The sequence below is a fragment of the Scylla paramamosain genome, chromosome 33, assembly GCF_035594125.1.
Source record: "Scylla paramamosain isolate STU-SP2022 chromosome 33, ASM3559412v1, whole genome shotgun sequence".
NCBI lineage: Eukaryota > Metazoa > Arthropoda > Malacostraca > Decapoda > Portunidae > Scylla > Scylla paramamosain.
Genome location: NC_087183.1, coordinates 8090748 through 8100935, shown reverse-complemented (window position 1 = coordinate 8100935; position 10188 = coordinate 8090748). Strand labels below are relative to the sequence as shown.

The following is a 10188-nucleotide window of genomic DNA, read 5'->3' as shown; positions in this document are numbered from 1 at the left end:
CACCAGCACCCCAACATTCACCCTCTCAACACACCCACATTCCCAGCACATAAGCGTAGGGGGACCCGGGAAGACGTGAGCTGGGGTTTCAATTCAAAGAGCGCGGGTGAGTGTGGGTTGAGCACATGCGCGGCGTCCTGTGCTACCATTGGCGGATTTCGAATATGTGATGCCAGTCCGTGAGGAGACAACAAGAAGTCAGGCTGTAGCTCCTTGCCTTCCCTGGCGACCTGTGTGACCAACTTCCACCTATAATATTGCACTGAGAGGCCGCACCCGTCACCATGGCCTCGGTGAGTATAGAGAAGGACCTGCAGGAGGTACTAAGGGGTCCTTACCTGTAGGAACTCACCTGTATGGCCGTGTAAGGGAGTTTCTGAATGAGTGTTCTTCCCCTACCTTGCCTCGCTCCTTATACTTATCCTTAAACCACTTCAGACTCACTCATTACACCTGTACGCCTCTTGGTCTTGTTACTGTTGTGGTGTTTTGCAGGTTAATTATATGGATTTTCAGGTGTGTTGTGTTGTGAGGTAGGGTGTGTTGCGTTATAGCGGGGTTGATCGAAGTAGGGTCAGTTTGGGAATGACTGACCCTGGGTAATTAGCCTTGCTCCTCCCCTCCCCCTGTCCCTGGCATTGATGGTTTGAAATAAGGCTGGGTATGAGGATATGGTAAAGAAGGCACTGCTACCATTACCTCCATACCTACTGCTATCACGGTAACCTCTTGACAGATCACGAAGACAATAGGTTGAGTGGAAGGAATCTATAATCTTCCATGCCATCTCCTCTACACGTCTTATCATTGTTATTTTTACGCTTTTGGTATCAATGATTTGTCATCCTCGTGGTATTAAGGTGCTGAGATACCTGTGTATTGCAATAATGATTTTCTCTCTCTCTCTCTCTCTCTCTCTCTCTCTCTCTCTCTCTCTCTCTCTCTCTCTCTCTCTCTCTCTCTCTCTCTCTCTCTCTCTCTCTCTCTCTCCAGGTGAGCATGTAATGATTATGGTTTTATTTCGAGTGTTGTCAGCTAGGCCCCAGATTCTGCCCCATTTGGCATCATAGAGAGCCAGTTGGAAAGGTTAGGTCAGTTATCACCTGTCTTCCTGTGATCAGCTTTAGTGGGGCAGCTGGCCCACACTTTGCTTAACTAATTACAGAAACATTAGGTATGGTGTGAAATATTCTGTTCGCGATTGGTAAGCTTGATGTGTGACTGAGTAAAATAATGAAGGTTAAGATAAAGTTATAGGTGTATTTATTGTGTATTTTTGCTGGGAGGTTGTCTGTAGTTAGGTTAGGATGTTAGGATGCTAATGTGTGGATTACAGACTAACTTGTCTACCTGTGCATTTTGTAGCTAAAGTAAGACGGTGGCACTATTTAAAAATGTTCTCCCTATTACTCATTTATTGTCAGAATTACTTATCATAAATTATGTATATGTGTGATTCACCCACACAGTCTTCATTGTATGTCATCATTCATTGATTCATGAGCACACTACCTGCCCAAACTGGACAGTGTGACAGTTGTATTTGTTGCAGGTGCTGGGTCTTGAAATGCAGGCTTGCAGAAATCTGAAGGAGAAATCTGCAAACTCTTGGCTAAGTGAGGGTGATGCTTAATTTGTGATTGTCATCAGATTACCTGTTTAATTTAACTTTGCAATGGGAGAACTTTTGATTTTGTTATGCAATTTGAATGATTATGGGATTTATTAGTAGGTCAGACCACTTGTTTACTTTTTCTTGGCTTACAAATGTGAGGCATCTGTCTCCAGACCCTTGAGACCTGCAGCAAAAACTGCTCAATTGCTCGTACCGTATGTTGAGAGATGGATGGAGGAAAGACATTGATGAGTCCAATAATGGCTCATGATTTGAGATCCTCTATTCTGTAAATTGGCTAGAAATATCAATGATTATCATAATGTAATGGCAAGATCCCTTTGAAACTGAGGAACTAATCAGAGCCGAGCCATGAACAGCAGGAGCCTACACTTGGGCAGGCGTTGGGTGGGGTGTGGTAAGTCACCATGTAGGTTCCTTGCTTTTGAAAATCACATCTTTTGGTTATGTATTTCAGTAGATGCAGGGAAATATGTATTACATATGTAATATATTATCATGCCGGTTAACTGTTATGGTGGATTTGTTAAGGATTTCACTTGATTGGGTGTTGATGTGACAATGGGTGATGATAAGGAACCTTGCAAGGCTGATGTATGACCTGTAGCAACTGCCGTACTTGACAACACAACCTGAGGGACTACCAGAAGAGGACAGGGAACTGCTATGTATTTTTGTATATCTTGAACAGCACATTAAAGGATGAATAATAAGGAGATTAAGGAAATATTGCTTATGTGAGGAAAAAAAATCAAATGGAAGGGTGCTAGGAAGATTGAAAGAAAAGACAAAGGAGTTTTTAGTGTAAAGAGATGCTTGTAGAGGGTTAGAGCTTGAACAAAATTTATTTGGATAGGAGTAGATGGAGGATCTGCCTTGGCTATCCCATCTAGGAGGCATTGGAGGAATACATATGAAAGCTGTGAAACTTGGTGAGCTGCACAAGGGTTGGGGGTGGGGTGTAAGTTCAGAGAGTCTGGTATAAGACTATAGATAGGTGTCAACAGATAAAAGTGACTGAACTACCTGGTGAGAGGCACTATTTGATATTATATTCTTGATTTCTGTATTCAGGTGAAATTACCATTTTGTCTTTGTATTTAGTTCATGTGATAATTATTGCTGTATGAGCCAATGATAGACTACTTCTTTTCCAGCCTGATTTTTCATAACTTTTCTAGACTTTCTCAGAAATCTTTAGATACAGGCAACATTTCCATTAAAAAATGTAGGGGAGAGGTATTTCCTATGAGGTTAGATCAGGGATATTTATCAAAACCCCTTACCTAACCTGACCCAAAAGGGAGCATTTCTCTTCCCATTTTATAAGTAAATTTTACAAATATTTAAAGGTTTCTGGAAGATGAATGGTCAGAAATAAGATTAGGAAAATATAATAGATAAATGATTTTATTGTGAAGAGCTTTATCTCAGGCCTGGGCACAACTTGAACTTTCCTTTTATACTAGTTTTCCATACCTGGGTTTTCAGGTACAGTACCCATTGAGCTGTCAGGGAATACTTAAATGGTGGGTTGTGCAACACATGTTTTCTGGCTCAGATTTGTTTCAAACTGATATATCTGTAATGTCAGTTCATGACTAGCCTTGAGATTTTTTTTGAACTGTCATTACCTGATGTCATGTGAATTGTTGCTGTTGCTGTTATTTTGCTTCTGATCATCATCATCTATTAACACAGCAAAACTGGAGTTGATGGATCAACATGTAGCCATCTTAAACATCAGTTACACAGCTAGCTTCTATGTCACTTGCTGTGCCAGTCACACTGCAAGTAGTAGAATTCACTGACGCACTGCAGGGACTTGTATCTGATATCAATACTTTTCACACTTGACTCTATTGTTTGGCTCCCATTACACATACTAAATGAAATCAATATTGCACTGTTGCATCTTTGTCTGCCCAGTCACTTCACATTATACACAGTGTACAACACTATCCACACTAATTTGTTCTGGCCTGCATGTGGCTAAGCACTTCATTACATTGGCAGGCTTTATACATTACCTTTGTGCTGATTTTTCTATTCCAAAACTAAGCAGTCAGGATAAGTAATTTTTTGCAGCACTTCCCAAGGACATTTCAGTTTTGAATCTCCTTGTTAATAGCTTCAGGTTCATATTATGCACACAGACACCATAAAATTTTTTCTCTCTCTCTCTCTCTCTCTCTCTCTCTCTCTCTCTCTCTCTCTCTCTCTCTCTCTCTCTCTCTCTCTCTCTCGTTTATCATGGCTATAAAATTATAAAGTCTCTTTGTAGTAAATGCCTCAGTACATGACAACTCTAAAACATGAAGGTAAAAATTGCAAGACATGAGCTTCTGTTGGGTTGTGAGTCATGAGGCCTTGACTTGGGTTTGTGTGTTCTCTGCCAGCTTTAAAGGGGCTTCAGAATGACACAGAATCCATTCAAGTACTTGGCCATTAATAAAAATGGTACCATTCTGTTGTGAGCTGAGCATACAAAGCCATTTGGCTGTAGAGGAAGCCCAGTTTCATATAATATTTTGCTTTGCAATCAGTGTGTTTAATACCTTATGTATGCACTTATATATCTTGTATTTATTTTTTCAATCCACTTTTCTCCAATAGTGTCTTGTTCCAATTAGTGTTGTGGGGAGGAATATTGGGTTAGTCATACATACATGAATTTATCTGTAGCAGTTAGAGATGTGCATTCCCTTAACATCTGATGAGAAGCATGTATTAGGTTGCCAGCCATTTATTTCCTTTATTGATGCATGCAATGTGCAGTCATCATATTCTCACCTTAAAGGATTAATTTATTAATTGTATTTAGTCACTGCAACATCATCCATTGTATTCACACACTGCAGCATCACCCTAAGGAATACCTACATTTCAGACGAGCAACGTGGAGAACTTGTCGCCACAAATTCTGCGTGGGGTGCTGAAGGAGGTGACAGAGCTGGTGAAGGGTCCGCCAGAGGGCATCAAGGTACACATGAATGACGAGGACATCACAGACATCCAGGCCACCATCACAGGCCCTGGTGAGTGCTGTTGGTGCCCCTACCACCATCACTACCACTAGTGTTATTAATATCCACGTGCCTCCATGTCTTTATGCATGTTTCTGACACATACAGGGTGTAACACGAGTTTCTGCAGATATTGCTACAGGTGAAAGTACAGGTTAATCTAAGTTGAAAATATTGTATGCACATTTGCATTTTGAGGTGTTGTTTATTAATTGTATGAAATTCAAGTGTGGCAGGATGACAGATAAAACAGCTGGGCTGGATGGGTAACCATGGCAGAATAGGTAGACCTGCATGTTTGTTGGTGAAACTGTGAATTATTCAGTCATGATTTTTACAAGTTTTAGAGGTTCACAGTGATAGCAACGTATATGTGATTTACTGATAAATATTACACAATGATGGTATGGATATAGTAAATGACAAATAAAATAATAGGCTGCAAAGCACTATGCATTGTCTGCCTGGGGGTGGAGGGGGAAAGAGAGAGGCTAGTAGCAAATCAGCTGGTAGCTAGTGAGTCACACGCAATTCCCCTCTGAGACTGATAGTGAATATGTTCAGACTGTATTGTATTACTTAAAGTGTTGTAGAGTGTGTGGATATGGTGTATCTCTGCTATGGTTGCCCACCTGGCCCAGCCATTCTATCTTGCCAGGCCACACTTGAATGTGACACCATGGCTAAATAATACTTTAAAATACTTAAGTGTGTAGAACATTCTCCACTTGGATTAAAAATAAATCAAAATGAAATAAAAAAAAAAAAGGAAAATAAAAAAATAAATTATTAATAATTACCTTCCCTTTCCCTCAGCGGGCACCCCATACGCAGGAGGAATGTTCCGTGTCAAGTTAGCACTTGGCAAGGACTTCCCCAGCGCTCCCCCGAAGGGATACTTCCTCACCAAAATCTTTCATCCCAATGTTGCTTCAAATGGGGAGATCTGTGTCAACACTCTCAAGAAGGATTGGAAGGCTGACCTCGGAATTAGGCACGTCCTCTTGGTAAGTCACTGAGAACATATTTGTGCTTAACTAAATTAAATTTTTACACAATTCAGATACCTAAATATTCAATGTTTATGTGTATGTATGTCCTTTTCTTGAACACATTCACCTGTGATCAAGCTTTGAAGCTTATGTATTATCATGTGTTTTCATAATAGAAAATTCACACACACACACACACAAGGAGAGAGAGACTTCATATATTTTTCATATATTTTTTTCTGACTTGAAATTCCTGATATAAAGACAAGTCTTCTTGCCTATTAATTCTTAACTTGAAAATGCCAAACCCAAGAGATGCAGCATCTGTATCTGAGATGGATACAAAAAAAGGATTTTTGTCTTATTTGAGGCATGACATCAGATATGCAATGCAAATATGGATGTTGAGGAATTGATTGTTTGAAAACGACTGATGTGCTGAGGTGATCTGATGGTGATGTGAAGGGATAAGCATAGGGTATATTTTAATAAACACTAAAGTTCAGACATGTGAGGTGAATGAGGAAAGATTCATTTATTTTTTTTCAAGCAGATGAAGATTAAAACTAAATAAGCTGTATTTATTTGTTTATATTGTGTATGTATGTGATGTGGAGGCATTTATGTTATTATCTGAGGGGTTAGGGACCCTCTTCTCAGTACTTTTATCCCTGCAGTAAGACAAGGCCATTAACGTGCAGCTGCTGCATGTGAAGGAAGATCTCGGTTTGATTAACAGAAAGATTATTGTCCATAGAAAGCTGTTGTAATTTTCTTTCATTTCATATTGTTAACAATAATCTGATACATATTACTTAGGGGCTTTCCATTTAATATCCATGTTTTTTGTAATGTTTTGTGGTTATTACTTCTTGCTCCTCATTTGATGTGAATGTTTATACTGAACCAATTTTTTACTTGTTCTTGTTTCAGGTTATAAAATGTTTGCTAATAGTGCCCAATGCTGAGTCGGCCTTGAATGAGGAGGCAGGGAAGCTGCTGCTGGAGGCCTACGATGATTATGCCGCCAGAGCAAAGATGATCACTGAAATTCATGCACAGGTGAGTTGTTGCTATTATTAACTCACTTTCCCTTTCTTTCATTTAATATTCCCTCCATTCTTTTTCTTGTATGTCTTTATCATCTTGTTCTCTTTACTCTTTCATGTGCTGTAACATGCTTTCCTTTCATCTCAAGTGGGTATAGAATACTAAAAAGAAAAGACTTATGATGGTGGAGTGTGTGTTAGAAGGCTTATTGATGGCCGTGGAATTGTGGTATGTGGTTGAATGCTCTTGGTATTGCTCTGTTTTATCATAACAAATACTGAACTGATGTGTTGATGCATGCAATGATCTTGTTACATGATACTCTTATAGACACTATTGTTGCTCACAGCAATTATTCACATCTAACCTTATTACATAGGACAAAGGATTGAATAATTTTCAAACCTTCAAATGACAGAACGATCACCTTGTGACCAGCTCAGAAGTTGTTATTCTAGCTGAACCTGTGTTGGATTAATGGGTAAGGTTAATAATTGGCCTGACCTTTCTGCTTTATGGTACATCTTCAAACTTTTTGTATGCTACAGCTTTGTAAGTCTTCTAATGGGCAAGGTCGATAGCTAACCTGATCATTTTGTTCCGTGAAGGAGCTTTGGTTTCATTCTAATAGACAAGGTCATTGTCTAATGGTTAAGGTGACTGACTTGAATGCCCTTATTTGCAGGGTCCTAAAGTGGCCAAAGGTGAGACCAGTGGTGAAGGATCAAACCAGGATGGACCCTTGGCAAAGAAGCATGCTTCTGATAAGAAAATATCAGCTGATCGGAAAAAGCTATTGAAAGATAAAAAGAGGACACTAAAAAGATTATGAGTGGTGTTAGTGAGTGCTTTCTGTGCCACCTTGAAGTGCAAAATTTGTGTGGGTATCGTTCAATGATATCTCCTTTCCTCTCTCTTTCTCTCTCTCAGGCTGTTGTTTTGATTCTCAGATGTTTTATGGCTTGTATGTATAAGTGATCGGCCCAAAATTGACTCTCTCCTTTCCATAGTGAACTCCAGACCTTGCTCTTCAATAGTCTTATTTTTTACAGTCATGGGCGTTTCCCAAAGTGATTTTGTAATATGGAGGAGTTATTTTAGTATGGATGTTTTCCTGCCTTGTAATTAAAGCATCTGGAGGTTTTAGGGTCATGTCATGGATGGATATAAGCAATGAAATTGCTTTTTAAGATATTTGATAATTTTATACCTGTGAAACGAAAGTACACTAGACAAACTAAAATTGACTAGTAGCATGTATTAGTACATCTATATATCTGATATTCAGATTGATGTCATGTGAACAGTACTAACTATAAAGCCAGTCTTTCTATAGGGTAAGATTTTAAGTGAGGATTCGTGTCCAACCTTCGGTTCCTGAGTCAGAATGCACTGTCAGAATATATTTTGTGGCACGGCTGATGCAATACTGGAATTATGTATTAGTATTTTATTATTTGAAGAGAGAAGTTAGATCTTTTCAGTAAAGTAACATTTTAAGTTTATGCTTTCAAGTTTTGCTTATAATGTTTGGTACAAGACTGCAATAACCTTAAAATACTTTTCTGCCTTTGTCAGATAATATTTTGTCATAATAAACATACTCTGCCTTTAAAACTTCAGAATACATGTATTCTATAGTTTATTGATGAAAAATGTCAATAATTAAAGTGTCCTAATCCAGTCAGGCCTTTTGAATGTATAAAACTTGTAAAAATGACCAAGTATTGTACATTAAAACTAGGTAATGATTTCATAAACATGGCAAATACTTTGATGTAAAGAACACACAAGATTCTTACCACAGGTATTACACCTTTCCCCATCTGCTTACAGTAAGTATTGAGGCAAACCTAACCAAACACTTAAATTTGATATCTGCTCAGGATTGTTGTAATAATTTATTATTATTTTTTAAGAAGTAATCCTCTAGTATTGCCATGCTAATAGCTTTAATGATTAGTGGATAAATCTTGACACTGGAAATTATGAAAGTTTGTGTTCAGTATTTTCCCCATTGGTCATGAAGGAAGCGTTATTGTAGGCATGCCTGGTGGGCAGCTAGGGAGTAATGATTGTGTCCATGAAGCTCAAGTTGGGCCTAATGGGTATAGATTTACTTTTAGTGTTAATCTCTTCTGGAAAAATAGTAATAAATAAATTATAAACTTTAAAGGGACCACACTACTGCTTTGTGCTTGTGTCTGTAGTCATTGGTACATGAACACGTGCATTATACACCACAGGAGGAGGTGGCTTGTATTTGCGACTTAATTTCCACATTAATACAAGAATATTACATTAGCACAAGAAATTTTTGTTGCACGAGTCTTAATACATGAAGCATACACTATAATGCATCTTATAAAAACTTTGGAGCTTAGTGTATTGCATTGTTCTTTCAAGCTCACAATTTCCTGCTTATGATAAATATGAGGTACACTGATATTAATATCACTGCAGATAGGGACTTTTCAGTTTATGTAAGGTGTCATGAAAGCATCAATATTGTTGGAAGCATTAATTGAGTAGATTTTGAAGACCCTCCAAATTCTTCACATTGATAATAAAAGGAGAATATTCCCTTCACTATTTCACCACCTTTGGAATCTGCACACCTCCCAGCACTGCCAAGTTACTGCTAACACAAGAGTAAGCCAAACACTGCTGGGGTACTGGTGTGGGTTGCCATCAACATGTAAACATTTTCCTTTATGCTTGCTTGTCTAGTGTGGTAGATTTTATAGATAAGGCTCACTGCACTCTAAGTCACTTGTTACTGCCACTCATGATTTAGTAATATTGTATCTGTGGCAAAGAAAAGTGAGAATAGTAATAAATAGTATTTATGGAAGGATTCATATACCTACTAGGCCTTCTGCCCTCTCATTCACTGATCCAAGAACGTATCTGCAATTTTGTTGTTAGAAGATATTTCATTGTTTAGTTTTCTATACTGAATCCCAGATAATATATATAGTATATATATTTTACGTATATAAAAAGACAGATTGCTATTTGGTAATGGGAACGTCTTACTCGAGCATTGCTAAAGCAGAATTATTTTCAGTTTCACATTTGTGTCAGCCTTTTATTAACACTTGAACAGTTGCCTCCAGTGACACTACCTGACAAATTACCAAGGAGATTGTCATTTGCCTGTTTGAGAGTCCTTGTTCTACTATAGGTGTGATGCCTTAAAGAACATAACCTCTGTCACTACCAGGGTTATTTCAGGCTCAGCCCCTGGGGAAGCTAACTCCCCCAGAGCCTTGTCTGTAGTCCAGCTTTGTGTAATCCAAGAACCATGTTTTCCAGTCTGTCACACTGACGTTCATAGGATTTCTACTAGAATTATTGGCCATTTTATTTTTCTAAGTTTACAAGCCATCTGTAGTCCTAATCTTTTACTGTCAAATAAATTAGTAATTAATAAATATATTTATATCTATATACTCTCTTGTTCACTTACCTAATGTGAAAT

The 10188-nt window shown here is 38.3% G+C and overlaps 1 protein-coding gene across 1 annotated transcript; it reads left to right on the top strand.

Annotated features, from left to right (window-relative positions):
• LOC135089595 (ubiquitin-conjugating enzyme E2 S-like) lies at nt 1-10155 on the top strand. The gene is made up of 5 exons (XM_063985380.1): nt 1-293; nt 4527-4674; nt 5479-5669; nt 6588-6716; nt 7390-10155. The coding sequence occupies exons 1-5, from the start codon at nt 285-287 to the stop codon at nt 7534-7536; spliced, it is 624 nt and encodes a 207-aa protein (XP_063841450.1). The 5' UTR covers nt 1-284; the 3' UTR covers nt 7537-10155.
• Nucleotides 10156-10188: the final 33 nt, after the last annotated feature.